An 18,322-nucleotide genomic window follows, 5' to 3' on the forward strand; every position below is an offset into this window, starting at 1 on the left:
TTCTTTGCTTGAATCCAACATGCTGACGATTTCTTCGATTAGGACAGCATGGTCTAGGCTTGCTGCAGGCCCATCGATGGCTGCACCAATAGTCTTTTCTCTTTTATCCACTCCAGTCAACATCACACATTCATCTAGAGGCTTCAAGAAACACATGGGCGAATCTCTGCCCCAGTCTGCTGGTCGATCCGTTGTTGTCAAAGGCACCAACTCTACTCAGGCTTACTTCCAACTGCGGCGTATCCTTGAAGAAAGCAACTTTCGTGCACTAGTTAGAGGCCAAGAGCGATTCGAGTCTAACCCAGACAAGCGTCGAAGGAAGCGCAAAGAGCGAGACTGGGCCATCTATATGGCTGAACTGAGACGTCAAACTGCACAAGCCCGTGATTTAACCAAAAGGTATTTGGATTGAATCTGCCCATATATGCTTCTAGAATGAACTACTTATCTTTGCTTGAATATGATAGACATGAACGGGAAAAAGAACACTACAGGGATATCTAATTCAATATACATGGCTTATCAAAGATTGTCAGGATGTTATGGTTCTTTAATAAACCAATATTATATGGGATCGAGGAATATACATCTAGTTTTGTGAAATATTCAGTGGTTTGTAGAAAGGTTACATTGCAGCTTGATCAATCAACTTTAATTCTACACAGATCTGATGACAGTAGTTGTCAAGTCATTCTGATCAAAGGTAGTGCGTATCAAGAGTATTTACAACTACAGCTGTATTCACGTAAAATGAAACACTAGAAACTGACCAAATGTTCAATCACATCAGTTTCAGTAAATCTCACTTGTTCAATCTCCAACTTTCCTTTTCTACAAATTGAACACTGACATTGAGTGATTGACATGGAAACAACAGTTGTATTGAAACGTGCAATCAACTTTGTCAAACTAGAACGCGAGTGGACTGGTTTCAGGATACAAAAGTTTGTAGTTGTATTAAAAACGATCCAACCTAATATCTGTATTGCAATGTATAGATCTGGTTTGAAACTTGACGATCGTATAATATGTGACTATTCAAAAGAAAACGAGATAATTTGGTTGTATGCATGATACGATGGATGTTGTGTTTATTGAATTGAGAATGTCGATTGTAAGAGCAGTGTAATTAATTTGTAATAAGAAGATACAACGAGTATTCGACCATTGTTTATTGCAAAGCAAGAGAGAGTCACTGCAAGATAGATGCAAAGTGATCCATTTTACACAAGTATGGCTGTAAATACCACAAGAGTATATAGCAGTCATCACGTGGTGGAAAGTGTTGTGGAGAAATATAGCATTATTAATGATTTCGATACAAATGCTAGCTTAATCTTATTTAATTTTACTTTGCCCTCCTATATTGTAGGCAAATCAAATGTCAATACCTCCAACTACAAGCCCATCGCAATCTCTCAAAAGTGTAGGACGTGTACTTTCTTTTGTTGGAAGAGTATCCAATCAATCTAATGAGTGATACAGCATATATATATAATATGGCTAATATGCTTTATTGTAACTAATTTGATATGAAATGCATTGCAACTAGCATCCTGCTTTCGCGTTGCTGGATACTGCAACTCTCGAGCAGCTTTCGACGCATATGAAGCAACAGGATTGGGACTCTGGAGCTACCATCATCTCATATGGTGAGATTGGAGATAGGTACGCATCACACCTTTGCCTTGCTATTCTGCAGTATCTTTTTGGTACTATGGTCTATGATGCAAATTTATTTTGCAAAAGTTGTAAACAAGGTATTGCATTAAGCAGTTGGGTAGGAATGTGAATAGATAATGTGATGAAAAAATTCAAATCATTATCAATCCATTCAGTGGAGGTGTGCTATTCACGTTAGAGTATAGCATTGGGTTAATAGTCGAATTATTGTTTGGAAGTCAGAAACTAACCTTTTAAACCAAATCTACTGTTGCATATATATGTTCATGTCTTGCTGTTGTACTTTCCGGCAAAAATCCCAACGCAATCTACTCGTCTCTTTTGAAATCAATCACACCCATTCAGTATTTTCTTTCTTGTAACAGGATGTGCTCAAGTTTTGAGTGAATTTGACACAGACTGTGATACAATCAAGCCAGGAGAATGGTTTGGCGAGGTCGCTCCTTTTCAAAATGTGGCACGCACTGCTTTTGTCAAGGCCAAAGAGCCATGTCAAACTTATATGATATCAAAGCAAGTATTGACAGAAGTTCTCAAGGGATGTCCGTCACTTCTTGAAGAAATCAACGGCACTTCCAAGAAACGCATGCAAATGTATCTTGAAAGATCGATTTTGGCATGAAATATATATACTTTTACAGCCATACTTGTGTAAAATGGATCACTTTATATCTATCTTGCAGTGACTCTCTCTTGCTTTGCAATAAACAATGATCGAATACTCGTTGCATCTTCTTATTACAAATTAATTGCACTGCTCTTACAATCGACATTCTCAATTCAATAAACACAACATCCATCGTATCATGCATACAACCAAATTATCTCGTTTTATTTTGAATAGTCACATATTATACGATCGTCAAGTTTCAAACCAGATCTATACATTGCAATACAGATATTAGGTTGGATCGTTTTTAATACAACTACAAACTTTTGTATCCTAAAACCAGTCCACTCGCGTTCTAGTTTGACAAAGTTGATTGCACGTTTCAATACAACTGTTGTTTTCATGTCAATCACTCAATGTCAGTGTTCAATTTGTAGAAAAGGAAAGTTGGAGATTGAACAAGTGAGATTTACTGAAACTGATGTGATTGAACATTTGGCCAGTTTCTAGTGTTTCATTTTACGTGAATACAGCTGTAAAACATTACTGCCATTTTATTGACTGACCTTTTTTGAATTCACTTACTTGCCATCAATGCTTAAAACTACTCAAAGGATGTTGGCTATGACCAGCCTTAATGGGTCTATAAAAGTACTACCCCAAACACATTTTCTAGCCTGTAGTGATCGTCGACTACCATTGATCATCAGAATGGTTAATACCAACGCACCATTCAATTTACAGCTACAGACAGCAACGCATACATGCTCAACTACACTTTCAATAGTATCAAGAAGCCAACACACTACCGCTCAGGCTTGCAGTGTTCATCAAAGTCCAATTGAGCTTTATACCCACTTGGTTGAAGCAGGTAAACTGCGCGAAGATGCACACCAACGCCAATCTGTTGCTAAACTTGAGGAACTATACCGCCGAATCGAGCATTACGACCCACCCAAACTGCCTTTACCAGAAAAAGTCAAGCAGCATGTAAAACTGAATGTTGGTGACGACTCTGGCAAAGAAAATATCAAGTCGCCCGATTTCGCTTGGATTAATAAGAATGAAAAGACCATTTTTGGAACAGTATGTTGAATGCATGAACATGGTGATGAATCGGTTTACAATCTGTATCAACGCTATTAAATGATCCATGTTTTAGTCTTTGATCTTTATGCTAATTGGCGTATTTTTCTCCGAGTGTTTAGATCAAAGAGTTATTTGATCAGAAACAGACTGTAAGTCGAGCTATTCGAGGTCCCAATGGGCTCTACATTTATGGTGATGTTGGTACTGGCAAAACCATGTTAATGGGTAAGACTTGTTTCTGTATAATTTATTATAGTAATGCATTTTAAATATGCCTGGCTAAATCTACTTTTAAACTTTACAATGACGTGAGATTTTAGATTTGTTTTACCAAACCGTACCAACACCACTCAAAAACAGAGTTCATTTTCACGCATTTATGCAGGATGTTCATAAACGTATTCACAAGTTACGTGTTCATGAAGGGATCACATCTGATCCACTGCCACTGATTGCATCCGAATTGGCAAGCGAGGCCTGGCTGTTGTGTTTTGATGAGATGCAGGTCACAGATATTGGAGATGCCATGATTCTCCGGTATAAGATTTTGTCATTGAATAGAGATGCATTTTTAGCAAGAGTATTGATGATGGTTTTTTGTATAGGAGGCTTTTTTCTGAATTGTTTGATCGTGGAGTTGTCATGGTTACTACTTCCAATAGGCCGCCCGATGGTATGTTTTGTTGTCAAATATGTGTCTTTGATGTGCTTTAAATGTTAAACTGCATTCAAATCCTATTTGTAGACTTATACCAGAATGGTATTCAAAGACAAAGCTTTCTTCCTGCAATTGATTTATTGAAAAATCGGTGTCAAGTTCACTCTTTAAATTCCGGAATTGACTATCGAAAACAAGGTAATGTTTTGAAGATATATATCAGTTGGTACTATTGTTTGAAAAAAAGCATGTCAATTAACTATTTACCATACTAGATCATAACCGGTATCAAGTGTATTTAAGGTTGGTTTGTCTTTGATTATAGATCAGAGTAACGACGTTTCACTTTACTGAATTTCACATGTAGCCCCTTGAATATTGAAACTGACGATATCATTCGTCGTCTGTTTAATCAACTTCGCGGCGGTACAAAGGGTAATGGTGCATCATGGTTAATATAGCGTGATTATACAGCTTTTTCAATACTCTAGCTTACTGTCGAGCTGATGTTTAAAATACACTAGTTGAAGCCAAAGAAATATCTTTTTGGGGACGTACGTTGCTGATCAAGGAGTCTGCAGGACGAGTTGCAAAGGTTTCTTTCCAGCAACTCTGTGGAGAGCCGCATAGTGCTGCAGATTACCTGGAGCTTGTCAAACACTTTGATATAATTTTGTTGACAGATGTTCCCGCCATGACACTAGCTCATCGTAACGAGGCTAGACGGTTTATTACATTGCTTGACGCCATGTATGAAAATCGAGTACGTGGCATTGTGAATAGCTGCAGGGAAAAACTAATATAGGCTATAGTATGCTGTATTACTGACTAATATATTGATATAGATTAAGCTGGTAGCCACTATGGAATCGAATCTTTCCGAGCTGTTTTTAGACAAAATTAACCCCCATGCACACCAGATCATTGCAGATACACACAGACTCTTGATGGATGATTTAAAGCTTTCGACTGAACAGGTACGTGAAATCAATTTTGGTAAACATTTGACTCATTTGTAAACGTGGCAGATGTTGACATTTATTTGTAGGCGACAAGCTCATTATTTACAGGCGCAGAAGAAGTATTTGCATTTCAGCGAGCCATTTCTCGGTTGACGGAGATGCAAACACATGGATGGGTAGGAGATGATCTGGCTCATGCACTAGAAAAAGTGCTTTAGATTTGAGCAATAAAATGATCGAGTTTAAAAGATGTGTGTGAATGATCAGTGTAACATGCATTCCACTATATAGGATTACAATAAGTTGATGGATGGGGTTTGGAGTTGATTTCAAGATTGAGTTGTACGAGTTTTTGCAACATACTAATCATTAGTGAATCTTTACAATCGTATTCACATAAAATGGAGCATCAAGTGTCAAAATACATGATAAACAATCATGTTTGATTAATGCTAATCTTACTGGACAACATTATTTTTGAACTCATTGGTTGACTGGTTGTGTTCATTCATGTACAAAGATACTGGACAAATGTTCACATCTCTGTTCCAATACATTGCACATCCTCGACATTGGTTCAACGTCCAACTTTCCCTTTTCAACCCAAACGCTCGGTAATCATCATGGAAACAACAGTTGGATTCCTGAGATATGCTGAGCTGGAACGCAAACGTATCTGATATTAGAATAGAGTTTCAATAAAAAGAAATCATCAATTTCCAGCAACGAATATTTAACCATTGTTTATTCCAAGACAATCATTACAGGATAAATACAGAAAAGTGTTTCATTTTACGTGAATACGGCTGTAAATCTACAACAATAGTGACCATTACTATTATATCTACCAATTAACATGCAGGCTACTGCATCCAACCCTGAACCAGTTTTAGAATCTACAGATATTGGTAGTAACGTGCTACCCAACACAACCACTTTGGAAACTCAGCTGGAAGAAAGTGGTACAGCCATCAGTGTAGTATCATCTAATCTAAGTGAAAGCAGTCACTCTTCTACTACCACTACAGCTACATTAGCAGCATCATCATGGGTAACTGCTCACCATCCCGCTGCTTCCATGAACTCGTCCGACTCGACAGACTCGTTGTTAGCAACGGTCCGTATACTGGCAGCAGCAGAGTCATCTAGCATACATCAAATTCCGCATCAATCAGAGAGCAATAGAAATTCCACTAATAGTGCAACAGTAATGAATGGTATTTCAGGCAGCAGTGCTTCACATAGACCATATGCTGTAGCAAGCGGACAAGCGCGGGGGCATTTGATGGGGGCAGTAGAACCACTCGAAGCTGTTAGACATCAATCTAGTATGAATTCCACTAGTCCTTTTGGAGGAAAGCATCATACTTTAAAACACTCTCATGTCAATAGTAGTCATTATAACCCATCCTCACTGACTACAGCTGCTGCTTTAGTTGCTGCGCCTGAAGCTATTGGCACCATCAGCGCGTCCCGTTTGGAGTCCACTGCAATAGCTTCGACCACAACCGTGCTGGACTTGGGTGACGACGATACAGTGCCTGTAGCTAGCTGGGGAACCATGGCATCATCCAGACTTGTATCTATGGGACCTGGTGGTGAAGACGACGATGACGAAGATCATGACGGCGATGCTTCAGGTAAAGGTAGGCGTTTTACAGGATCCAAGTGTGCCTATACTATTATTTAGACAAGACTGGCTTGTCATGTATCTTGTATACCAATTCATGGTTGCGAGTATCATCAGAGTAGACTAGTGTTGGTCCTTTACACCCAAAACCTGTTCTGCTTCCTTCCCTTTCGCCAAAAGCAATCAATTCCTCTGCTTGCTCTTCTTTTGGAATAGCTGCACATTCAATCCTTGTGCCGTAGTACAACTTTCCTGAGCAATGACCCTAGAGAGTGAGTTATTTACCACTTGCATCTCCTTTGTCTGGTTTCTAGTCTTACTCTATGCAAATGCCATGGCTTGACATCAATTGTCCTGTAGCACATGTGTGGGTCAAAGTGAATTAGATTACTCTCCTGCCATATCAAATATGGTGAGTGTTACGGGTCCATAAGACAGATTTGCTAGTCCATATATGTTGATATAGAATAGCGAGATTGTGGTCTGTTACTGCCATGCTGTAGAAAAAGTAGACTGAAAAGCCTCTGCAATTCTGTCCGTTTGTAGGCTGAATAGCATGTATTATTCAGTGTAATGGATTAATGAGTCGTAGCCTGAAAGCAATATCAGTGCATGTTTTCATTCAATTATCTATAGTATTTAGAGCTGACCACTTGAGCAAATGTGTGCCGTATTTCTGAGTTGTATTGCTGCTCCCTCGATCTTAGCTGTGAATACTTTCAATTTGGACCCCGCATACATGCGGCAAGCGGATTTTGCCTGTTTGCTTGGTGGATGCTGAAATGCGGCGACCTATTACATGTGGTGATTGGCAAGGGTGCGAATGTCACTTCTCCGCCATCGCTAGAAGATCTTTGACTTTCTTGTATACAAGATTCACTACCCTAGCTGCTTTACTCTCCAATAGAACTGTGGGATAGACAACACACTGCTTGATCTCTAGTTACATACCCCAGTTATTCTACTTTTTGGAATCCCTTTTAATTTTTATTTTATTTGCATATGATGGCATCTATCCTAGCCGATAAAGCTGGCACCCAAAATGCCGTGGTTATAAGAAAAGTCAGACGACGAAAGAAGCGATCTCCGAATCGAGACGATAGTGATAGTGAAGAAGAAGAGACTGCGGGTTCTTCTGGAAACAGCAAGAGTAAGCGAGGCAAAGAGAATGAGGACACTGGTGATGATCAGATGGATAATGAGGAAGATGATCCCAACTACACTCCGTTTGATGACGAAGAGTCTATTCGTGCTGGATTCAAGGTTGGCTTTTCTGAAGATCGAAACAAAAAGTATAGACGAACGATGGAGGTCAGTGCTAGTTTTTCCTGTGCACTTGTCAGGATGCATATCGCTAACAAAAGTTTGCATTGGATCGCTCACTGCCAACATTCTTTTCTATGCGTATTTTTTGTATCTAGGACTCTCATACAATCACTTACAACTATTTGGACGAGGATGGATCTGGTAAGTTGCTTGAGTATTCAATGGCATGAAACCATTGCATCCAGATCATGCACTCATTCAAGCCACTGTTGCGCACCTGATGCCTTTAGGATTTTTCGCTGTTTTTGATGGACATGCAGGCAGAAGTGCGGCAGACTATTGTGGTCAGAATCTCCATACAGTAAGGCTTATTCGCGTACCTCAATGGAACTCCTTATTCTCTAATAGCTCATCACTCTTTATAATAGAGTTTAGTTTAGCTGTATACTTTACTTTTATGTCAAGCTAACTGTTATTTAATGCTATTGGTTATGTTTATAGAATTTCGCACAGCTACTGAAAGAGCAGCCTACAGCGAGTATCCCAGAGATACTTAATAATGCATTTTTACTAACAGATCAACAATTATCACAACGAAAAGGCATGCATGCGGGATGCACGGCGGTAGTAGGATTCGTTCGGACTGAACATAGGAGCTTTTTAAATAATGATCAACAGGGAACTCGTAAAGTGCGAGTATTATATACGGCGAATGTTGGAGATTCTAGAGCGGTTTTATGGTGGGGTAGCTTGTACAGCATCTGTGGTTTGTATCATGGATTGGCTAATTTTCATTTTTTGAATTGATTTTGCTAGTCGAAATGGTTCTGCAGTCAGACTCTCTTATGATCATAAAGGCTCAGATCAACAAGAGTCGCGTAGAATATTGGATGCAGGTGGTTTTGTGATGAATAGCAGAGTCAATGGTAAGTGGTTTGCCGAGTGTTTGACGAGACGGATGTAGTTTGGATCTAATTACAGTTGTGGGTTGATCTAGGTGTTTTGGCAGTTACTCGCTCACTAGGTGATATGAGCATGAAGGAATGGGTTATTGGAAATCCATACACAACAGAGACGGAGCTAAACAATACAGATTCTTTTCTTATTCTTGCATGTGACGGGGTGAGTTGGTACTTGGTTGGGTCTAGGTTTGTACTAGTATGTTGGAATTAAACTGCTGTCAACTGTAGATTTGGGACGTGTGTACTGACCAGCAGGCATCGGACATCATCAAGGGTATTCATGATCCACAAGAAGCAGCCGACACATTGCTGGACTTTGCACTGGACAATTTTTCGACAGATAATCTTACAGTTATTGTTGTCCGCTTCAATACTTCATATCTCGAGTAAATGCCCTTTGCTCTAGATTCACTTTTACTAGTTGGTTTAAATCCATTTGAAAATAGACAATTGGGGTTTGAGAGAATAAAACATTACGAAGCAATTCATTTCAGATCCAGAAATTTCAAAATTCGCTGGTTTCAAACTCTCAAAAATGAGGATTCAGCCGAAACTTGGTTACCAGCGCATTTAAGCGTTCTGGATGGTAACTTCAACCTCAACTCCGGGCTCAATAGAGATGGATGTAATCTGCTTGACAATCTCGGAGGGAGAGTGGAGATCGATAAGACGCTTGTGGATTTTCATCTCATAAGTATCAAAGGTCTTGGAACCGTTACCACAAGGGGTTTTACGAGTGGTGACCTTGAGGATCTTGGTAGGCATGCGGACGGGACCTTTGACCTTCAACTTCTTCTCCTTAGAGCGCTGGATCAAATCGTTGGAGACTACACGGTTCAATTGGCGATTTGATACAACATCGTTAGACATTTAGTTGGATAAACGACGGATTAAACAGCTGTACATTTATACAGACAACACATGAATCAAGACTGACGAGCATAATCGATCAGTCTTGATCCACGATAGTGTCATGGCAAATCAATTGATATCCGATTCAAGCCTACCCTTTTCAAGACTGGCAACGTTACGGGAGGTGAGGGTGATACGGATGCGGTGAATGGTGGGTTCAACGGTCTCCTCTTGACCGAGTTTCTTACTGGGAACGACATACGAAGAAGACATGTTTCCTTTTTAGCTGGAGATATAGACCGTCCTTGTGGGAATTCGCAGCGGTGGTTCGTAGCAAAAAAAGACTCGACATTTTGAAAACAAAATACCAGACATTATCACGTGAACGGAGAGTTGTTTGATTTGGCCAATGGTTGTTATTCTCGTGACAAAGCATACAATTAAACACGAGGGATGAAATATAAATATACTCGACCATTTCATCATGCTCTGAAAACATTGATGGCATCAAGCAGGTTGCTGTTGCAGTCTTTTGAAAACTTGGATTATTTGTAAAACTACACGATTGTTTTAGATCCATTTAAACTATATAGATGAACCGCTGAGGATCCCGTTGGAACAAGATCATCAAGCTGGCCGTGTCAACAAGCCAGATTGTCGTTGTGATACAGAAGATCCGAGTGATGGATGCTCCTGCCATTTAAATTAGCAGATACTATATCGATATTTACAAAAAATCCAACCCGATCATACACAAAAGTGTAATTGAGTGAAATTTATGCAAATAATAATGTACACTGATGGCAATGATTACGACTTTTCATTTTTGCTGCTGGCCATAAAGGTTTCTCTCAATGACGAATTGTTTTCACAAAACGACAAAAATCTGACTCCATTAACTCTGAATATTATTTATTGTGTGCTTTGGCATCCTCATTTAGTGCTACATTTTATGCGAATACAGTTGCAGGACTTGAGCCGCCCAATACTCGGATGACAGTTTAAAACATGCGTGAATCCAGTCTGCTACAGCTTCCGGATCGCTGGGCGACTGGTTGGCAGACATCAAATTGTTGAGCATATGTTGCTTTTCAAGTTCGGCTTTGCTCAAAATTCTCGAGACTGGATCGGCGTCCAAGTCATTGGTGATATCACGACAACCCACTGCGATCTCAAGCTTGCTGAGAACACAGACACGCTGACATTGCTGCTCTCACTGACTGCAACGGACGCGTAGCTAATGGTCGTCGGTATTTCCTTGCACCTGGACAGATGGTTCGCCATGTTCTTGGATGATGATGAGATTGACTCGCTGCAACGGTTGCAGATGCGGTGCTCGGTCATCTTGTCCTCAGTCTGGAATTTGGGGCTAAAGTTTCTAGTACGATCTGCTAGGCGACGACTCAGTGACATTCAGATTATCGTTCTTGTGAGCCAAATAATATATTTTATTTAAACTTGTGGGGTTGAGTTTAATCCATCACTAGTAATGAGTTGACCCGATTGGATACTGGCCACTATAATACCGGGCGTATACTGCATTTTTGCAAATAATGGTGGCTAGTTTCCAAATATGCGGTTTGCAAATTGCCGAGTTTGCATTCAAACTGCACTCAAACTGCTCACTGACTTGAACAACTTGTACTCTCAGAGTCGCTGCTTCACTACTACATCATTGGTTATTTTTACTACTCAGAACTGTGCTTATACCAAGTTTTTAATTTGAAACGCTGCTACACTTCAACTGTATCTAAAGGTAGTCCAAATTCACTCAGTTCTAAATGCATTACTAAAAGCTCAACAGCGTATGGCTTGATCCTATCTGCTGAATTATCATACTCTTCCTGATACAGCAGCTACTATTCCTACTGTTTATTTATAAAGTTTCTGTTATGCTGATTTATTTTGGATATTTAATATTCAGTTAAAAATCATCCAGCAAGTTACCGCCATATTCATAGAGTGGACTTGCATTTATCTTGCTTTGGAATAGACAATGATTGCATATTCGTTACGCTTCTTTCTACAAACTGACTTGAATAGATATTCTTGATTCTTTTAGAGAAAACGTCTTTCATGTGATGCTCACACAATCAAATCATCTAATTCTCCTCTTTGCAGTCATGCATTGTACAATTACCATGTTTGAGACCAGATTCATTCATTTTAATCCAGATATTGGGTTCAACTGTTTTTAGTTGAACTCTATACAGACTCCTGTATTCTAACTCCCAGATACGTTCGCGTTCTAGTTCAGAAGATTGCACATTTTAGAAATGTAACTGTTTCTTCATACCAATCGCCTAATGTTTGGATGAAGGAAAGTTGGAAACTGAGAAAGTGTGTGATCTACTGGAACTGTGATGTGAACATTCATGCAGTATTTTATACAAGAATGAGCACATATTATGTACTTTGCCTTCCTTATCTAGTGTTTGATTTCATGTGAATACGACTGTAATAATACCATTAACATATGTATTTTTGTACATAGATTAATCACAACAGGGCTTGACACTATTTTCAAATTAGGATGCGAGACCACTCTCAATCCAGATCTACTCCTCATAGACAGCAGCAACCTGCACAACCTTTGCATCCCCGCGATGATTATACTCGACCTAATGTCTGGTCTAGAGATACGGAATCTCATGGATCATTTAGGAGCCCACATGTCCCTTTACAACCATCCCAGTCTACATCTCAGCGTGCTCGTCAAGATCTACCCCACTCATATCGAGGGGGAAATACGCAGCCATCATCTACCTCGGCAAATTTCAATGAGCGAGGTTATTCGCAAGGATCTGCACCATTTTCTAGCCGAACTGCATCTGGATCTGCAGTGGATGATTATCCAAAACGATCTAGTAGATATGCTCGCATTGGTAGCGACTCTCCCGACTTTTTACCTCGCCGGCAACTTCAATCTGCTTCTGCAACAGAGTCTGTTGCTGCCAACTCAACTGTATCAACTGGAGGTTTTACTGGATTCCATGGTTCTTCCACTAATCCCGGAGTAGACTCGACATCCATGTACAAGAATCGAAACGCATATTCTGGTAGCTCAGCAAGAAATCAAGACAAAGATGTAAGAATGTGTATTTTACCCTCCATTCAAATCCAACTTTGACCTTTTCTAATTGATTTTTATTATTGTTTTAAAGACTCATATTCGGAAAGAGCGATTTGGTAACACTGGATATAGAGGTGGGCCAGATAGAGATACAGCATATGGCGCAAGTCCTAGATTTGGAGAAGGAAATGGTTCATGGCAACGTTCAGCTACAAACCAAGGGTCCGGTCGTGACAATGATGAGAGATGGCTACTCTCATATAAACGGGACAGACCTGCCAGGTTTGATCGAGATTTGGATCGACCGCCTGCTTCCCCATATTCCAGAGGCTATTTTAGACCTAGAGAAGAAGGCTTTAGATTGTAAGCTGTCGAGTATTTCAAAGGCTAATCAGTCATTTTATTTTTATGGGCTTAAACTAAAATTCATCTTTCAAATGCTTTTGACATTTAGATACTATGGGGAGCGAGATTCGTATTCTTCTCGTGGACCTCGTGATTACTACCCTTCAAAAATTCGTTCGCCTTCACACCGATCTCCTGGAGAATATCCGTCAGGGCGACCTGGAGCAAGCCTCACCTCTTACACACCTTATGATAGGCGAGCGGGGTATGGTAGACCACCTCCTCCAGATCTAGCTTTATCCAATGGTCGCCCTTCATCGCCCACTGGTGCAATGTATCGAAAGCCACTCAAAACTCCACCTACCTTGATGGGATCAATGGGAGCACATATAAACAGACAGTCTAGTCGAGAATACGATGACACATTTGAGTCGTTAGATCGGGGTTCTCGTTCTGGTGCCGATGAGATTGTTCCTGGAGCGCCTTTACTATTGGATGATGCTCACCATGATTCCTTTTATTCCAGACAGCTGCCATTTTCAAACTCTGCAACAGATGATGATTCTGAACCACCGCATCATTTGAAGGAGCATAAATCGGATAGCTTGATTTCACAGCAACATGTCCGTCCAGTATTGATCAGACCATCAGTACCTACAATTCAGCCACAGCTCTCCTCTGAAGAATCTGACAATGACGAAGAGGACGAAGAGGGAAATGAATATGATCATGAATATATCGAGGAGCAAATTGAGCATGTAGATAACGAAATAGCAAACCATGAGCGTCTTTTGGCCACTCTCAGAGCCAAGATTGCCATTGAAGCTGCCAATGCTGCAGAGGAGGTTTCATCTGCTACAGAAAAGGATCAGGAGATGGGCCAAGTAAATGAAGCTGGCTCGATTGGCACTGTTTCTCGACGCAAAATTCCCATTGAGCACAGACCTTACTTTTCTGATTTTATTCTAGATGATATCCGAGCTCGTGCAGTTTCTCACGACAGCAACGAGTCTCAGTCGCACGAGTCTATTATTGAAAAAGTGCTTCATGATAATCAAGCTCTCTCGCACGAGTTCAAAAAACGCATGTTTATTCGTCATAAAATTGTGGCGGGTGTAATGGATTTTGCTACAAAAGTAACCTCTTCACCTGCATCATATGATTTCTATCGCGATAATATACAACGGAATGATCAGATTCGACCGTATATTGTTAACCATGTCCGTAACCAGATGTTTGCACAAATGAATTTAGAAGCTAATTTGAGGGATGAGTTTGAGCAACTCAACGAGTCATGGATGGCCAAAGTAGAACGGCTTGAGCACGCTGCTAAGAATGATCAGGGTTTTGCTGCAGATGGTAGTCGGCTTGGAATGGGCCCAGGCGCATCCAATTCCATTACTCAAGGCTCTACACATGTCCAAATGGGTCGATCTACTCGTCGTACAGGGATCAACTCAGATGTTGTTCGTACCGAAGCAGATTGGCAGAATGTATTAAACCAGTTAAACAACACTAACGAAGCCGAGCAACGTCAGTTGGAGCGATCAGCCAAAGAGCCAGATATGATTATTAGCCCGGAGTTACGCACCTCCACTAAATTTATTAACAACAATGGACTAGTTCACGATCCGGCTGGAAATCTTGCTGTTTTCAACAATAAGATGAATATGTGTTGGTCAGATGAAGAACGAGATATTCTTCGCGTGAAACTCACTCAGTGTGGAAAAAACTTTTCAAAAATATCTGCATGTCTTCCACACAAGAGTACTGCAAATTGTATACAGTATTATTACCGTGAAAAGGTCAATTTGCGATTTAAACAGTTATTACGGCAGTGCTCTGTTGCTGGTCGTGGAAGGCGAAGAAAAGAAAAAATTAATTTGTCAATTGCACCAAGCTTCTTCAAAACTTATCTGCTAAAGGCTAATGAGGAAATTGTCCATGTGCGTACACATTCGACATGGGACTCTGTTTGTGATGTGGGCGGTAACGAATCTACTGCTGACGACGATGCTGACGCGAACAAGACCAGTGGAACGATCAAGTCCAAGAAACATAGACTTTTGGCAATAAAGGATGCCACTAGCGCTGATGTTATTTCTCACAATATAGCCATCTCACCAACATCTCAGGGCCAGGTAAACAATCAAACTCAGATCCAGCAACCATTTCAGGCTGAAGGAGTTAGTTCTACCAGTGTTTCGGATACTAATTGGAGTGAAGCTGAAAAGGCCAAAGCACTTCATGCGTTTGATTTTGTCGGGCGTAATTTCGAAGCTATGGCTAGCATGGTTGGTACAAAAACATCTGAGCAGTGCAAGGCTTTTTACAATAATCATCGTCGAAAGGTTGGAGAAGAAGCTGTCGCTCGTGAATCTTTAGAAGGTTTTAGTCATACTTCTGAAGCATCTATGCAGGCGCTCCCAACAAAGCGTAAGCCAAAGGATCTTGTGTCTGTATCCAAAAAGGACAAGCGCAAAGACTTGCCAAACACCTTTGGCAAGAGGAAACGAAGCTCGGATGTTTCTATATCAGATCTAAACAAAGAGTCTTCGCCACTAAACGCCTTAAACAATACCGATATGGAAAGTGATGCACCTGTTGGCGACGATAATGCTACTATATCTCACACTGGCCAAGGCACTGATGCGTCACGAATGAACTCGGCTCCATTTTTTTTACAGAATGCCACAAAATCTAGCTCGGTCACTGATGCTCCAGAAAAAGACGGTGTATTAGGCATTTTTTCGACTACTCTTGTAACTGAACCAGCCAATGTTGACGACCAAGAGAAGCCAAAACGAAAAGGTTCTAGAAAAAAGACAATATCTAGTTCTACCATTTTGCTTTCTGGGGCCCCTGATCGATCTAATACTCCTCCTTTGGATGCTATTTCCGCCATCGCTGCTGCACAGGCCGATTCAACGAATCCAGCCGAAGAATCAGAGGTAATTGACGAAGGTGTATCTCCAAATCGCGAGATGCTGGACAACTCTAACCAGCATCAAGCGCTTCGTAAAACTGTTTCGTACTGGTCTGTTAATGAACGTAGCGAATTTCTCAAAAGCATGTCCAAGTACGGTCGAAACTGGGACACAATATCCAAAGGCATTGGTACCAAGTCTGCCATTCAAGTACGCAATTATTATCACAATTACAGACTGAAACTTGACTTTGATAAGATTCTTGTTGACAATGGCCACTCAGTGGATGATGCTATCCTGCCGATTGGAAAAGCAGTTTTTATGACAGAGACTGCTGCAGTCGAAGAAGCTAAAGAAAGCAAAATTGAAGCTGCTACGAAAATGGGCGATGCAACTATTGCTTGTCATGGTAGTTCCAGTAACAACAATCCTATTTCAGTACTGCCATCATCATCACATCCCTATTCATATTTTCATCCACATGAAGCTTCACAGTCGCATTCACAGGTACAAACACCTTTGCCCTTTGCTGGTCATGCTCATGATTGGCATACTCCTCCAATGAAGTTTCTTGATTCCGATTCTAAACCAAGACAAACACATTTGCACGATCATCATACACCTAGTCATACAGCACTCTCTACTTCACTATCATTTACACGCTCTGCCACACACTCTATATCATCTCCTACAGAATTGCCACCGTATGGAGCAATGGCTATCGACTCATCTATACACAATGATGCTCCACATCATTTTCCACCTATTCCACGGTCCATTTCACCACACAAGCCGACTGGTATGAATTTTGATCATTCAGGCTTTACACCACACGCTGCATATACATCTATAAAGACTGAGCTGAATGCACCACGACATATGGATGAGTATGGCTCAGTTACCCCCACAAATCATCCAGTGTATCATTCTGCTGAACATAGAGTCAAACAGTCAGCATACGCCATCTCTTCTCAAGTGAATGCCGAGGATCCGCTAAAACGAACCACGGATGGATTTTTTCATGCACCTATATCTTCTTCGTCCTCAATCGGATCATATCAGGGCCTTGAAAATCTACCACAGCATTCCCACGAGCATTTGACTGTCGTTAGTTCTACAGATGTTGGAGCTACTGTAATGCACGAACACCAGCATCACGACAGTGTAAAAGAAACAATCTACAATGAAAGCGATAACACTAAAACTGGCTCCTCATCAACCGGGTGGAATCTAGCTTCTACTCGTTCGGAACAGTTTTGTGATACGATCCCAGATCAAACTTTGAGCAATGTAGCGCCTACCCCGCCATCACACTATCATATGCATCCTTGTTCATTACCTGATTCACAATCACCTATGTCACTGCCTCTTCAGACTACCGTGCACTTACCAGCACAGCCAACTTCATTAATTCCGCCTTTACCTTCACATTTTCATTTGTTAGCAACACCATTTTCAGATCATTTACAACATGGACAACAAAGAAACGTGCATTCGCAACCACTTTCGCAGCTAGAGTTGGTGACGGATCAGTCTTCAGGATTTGTACATAATGCCATGCCGCATCAGCCAACTTCAACTGCTTCATTTGGTTTGGCTGATACCTCCCATGTACATACAGATGCTCCGCTCACAACTTGTGTTTCTGAACTTTTAAATATACAATCACATGCACCCCTCTGTAGATCCGTTTCTAAGCCTGCCGAACATTCTTTTATAGTCCCACCTCCGCCAGCTCGCACATTTAGTCAAGAAACCACCCGTCATACAGTGACAATCCCGTCATTGCATAATATAATTTCTGATTCGGTTGACGATGATAATATGGACAGTTTGACATCTGACTATTCGTATTCTGAACTAGCTGGAACCAAAGATTATAACGCATTTAGACCAAAGTCAAACTACTCTATACCGTATGAATCGCGTTCATCTACAGGAGTGGCAAGTGTTGCTTTAATGTTATCGAATGAAGATTCTTCGATACATCATGCAAGTCAAGAATCCATTTATACTGGATATCCCTCATCTGTTCCTGCTACTTTGGAATCGCCTAGTCATGTCAAAATCGATCCCGTTCAATCATCATCAAAACAAATCAAAGACACACGACAAGAATCTCGTGTCTCGTCCATACTTGTAGATGAACCAAGCTAATTTTCAATGATTTTTATGAATTAGTAGACTTTTTGCTTTGGCTTGGCGTGTATATGCATTTATAAATAAAGACTAAAGGCTCTGCTTACCCACTCATAGCATCTTATG

At 40.6% G+C, this 18,322-nt stretch overlaps 8 protein-coding genes across 8 annotated transcripts; 7 read left to right on the forward strand and 1 right to left on the reverse strand.

Moving 5' to 3' along the window:
- Window positions 1-19: 19 nt before the first annotated feature.
- Window positions 20-504, forward strand: BATDEDRAFT_85865 (uncharacterized protein; the record flags this gene model as incomplete). Its single annotated transcript, XM_006676006.1, has 2 exons — window positions 20-399; window positions 468-504. 2 exons carry the CDS (start codon window positions 20-22, stop codon window positions 502-504), a joined length of 417 nt encoding a protein of 138 aa, XP_006676069.1.
- A 574-nt stretch (window positions 505-1,078) lies between these two features.
- BATDEDRAFT_21960 (uncharacterized protein) lies at window positions 1,079-2,305 on the forward strand (the record flags this gene model as incomplete). Its single annotated transcript, XM_006675365.1, has 4 exons — window positions 1,079-1,114; window positions 1,373-1,456; window positions 1,553-1,760; window positions 2,049-2,305. The coding sequence occupies 4 exons, from the start codon at window positions 1,079-1,081 to the stop codon at window positions 2,303-2,305; spliced, it is 585 nt and encodes a 194-aa protein (XP_006675428.1).
- An 825-nt stretch (window positions 2,306-3,130) lies between these two features.
- BATDEDRAFT_1820 (uncharacterized protein) lies at window positions 3,131-5,181 on the forward strand (the record flags this gene model as incomplete). The annotated part of the gene is made up of 9 exons (XM_006674821.1): window positions 3,131-3,283; window positions 3,502-3,607; window positions 3,703-3,919; window positions 3,988-4,055; window positions 4,128-4,266; window positions 4,408-4,481; window positions 4,565-4,803; window positions 4,886-5,017; window positions 5,089-5,181. Coding segments are annotated over 9 exons (1,221 nt in total), but the record flags the coding sequence as incomplete, so codon positions are not given.
- Window positions 5,182-5,858: 677 nt separating this feature from the next.
- Window positions 5,859-6,692, forward strand: BATDEDRAFT_85868 (uncharacterized protein; the record flags this gene model as incomplete). Its single annotated transcript, XM_006676007.1, has 1 exon — window positions 5,859-6,692. The coding sequence occupies one exon, from the start codon at window positions 5,859-5,861 to the stop codon at window positions 6,690-6,692; it is 834 nt and encodes a 277-aa protein (XP_006676070.1).
- A 1,131-nt stretch (window positions 6,693-7,823) lies between these two features.
- On the forward strand, window positions 7,824-9,250 carry BATDEDRAFT_8550 (uncharacterized protein; the record flags this gene model as incomplete). The annotated part of the gene is made up of 6 exons (XM_006674960.1): window positions 7,824-7,947; window positions 8,144-8,259; window positions 8,400-8,638; window positions 8,715-8,824; window positions 8,896-9,020; window positions 9,089-9,250. 6 exons carry the CDS (start codon window positions 7,824-7,826, stop codon window positions 9,248-9,250), a joined length of 876 nt encoding a protein of 291 aa, XP_006675023.1.
- A 66-nt stretch (window positions 9,251-9,316) lies between these two features.
- On the reverse strand, window positions 9,317-10,019 carry BATDEDRAFT_84897 (ribosomal 40S subunit protein S20). Its single transcript, XM_006676293.1, has 2 exons — window positions 9,868-10,019; window positions 9,317-9,687 (listed from the first exon to the last, which is right to left on the reverse strand). Exons 1-2 carry the CDS (start codon window positions 9,983-9,985, stop codon window positions 9,431-9,433), a joined length of 375 nt encoding a protein of 124 aa, XP_006676356.1. The 5' UTR covers window positions 9,986-10,019; the 3' UTR covers window positions 9,317-9,430.
- Window positions 10,020-12,245: 2,226 nt separating this feature from the next.
- BATDEDRAFT_85869 (uncharacterized protein) lies at window positions 12,246-13,152 on the forward strand (the record flags this gene model as incomplete). Its single annotated transcript, XM_006676008.1, has 2 exons — window positions 12,246-12,800; window positions 12,877-13,152. The coding sequence occupies 2 exons, from the start codon at window positions 12,246-12,248 to the stop codon at window positions 13,150-13,152; spliced, it is 831 nt and encodes a 276-aa protein (XP_006676071.1).
- Window positions 13,153-13,222: 70 nt separating this feature from the next.
- Window positions 13,223-18,214, forward strand: BATDEDRAFT_85870 (uncharacterized protein; the record flags this gene model as incomplete). Its single annotated transcript, XM_006676009.1, has 1 exon — window positions 13,223-18,214. One exon carries the CDS (start codon window positions 13,223-13,225, stop codon window positions 18,212-18,214), a length of 4,992 nt encoding a protein of 1,663 aa, XP_006676072.1.
- Between the last annotated feature and the right edge of the window lie 108 nt (window positions 18,215-18,322).

Source organism: Batrachochytrium dendrobatidis, assembly GCF_000203795.2.
Source record: "Batrachochytrium dendrobatidis JAM81 unplaced genomic scaffold BATDEscaffold_1, whole genome shotgun sequence".
NCBI classification, from domain to species: domain Eukaryota; kingdom Fungi; phylum Chytridiomycota; class Chytridiomycetes; order Rhizophydiales; genus Batrachochytrium; species Batrachochytrium dendrobatidis.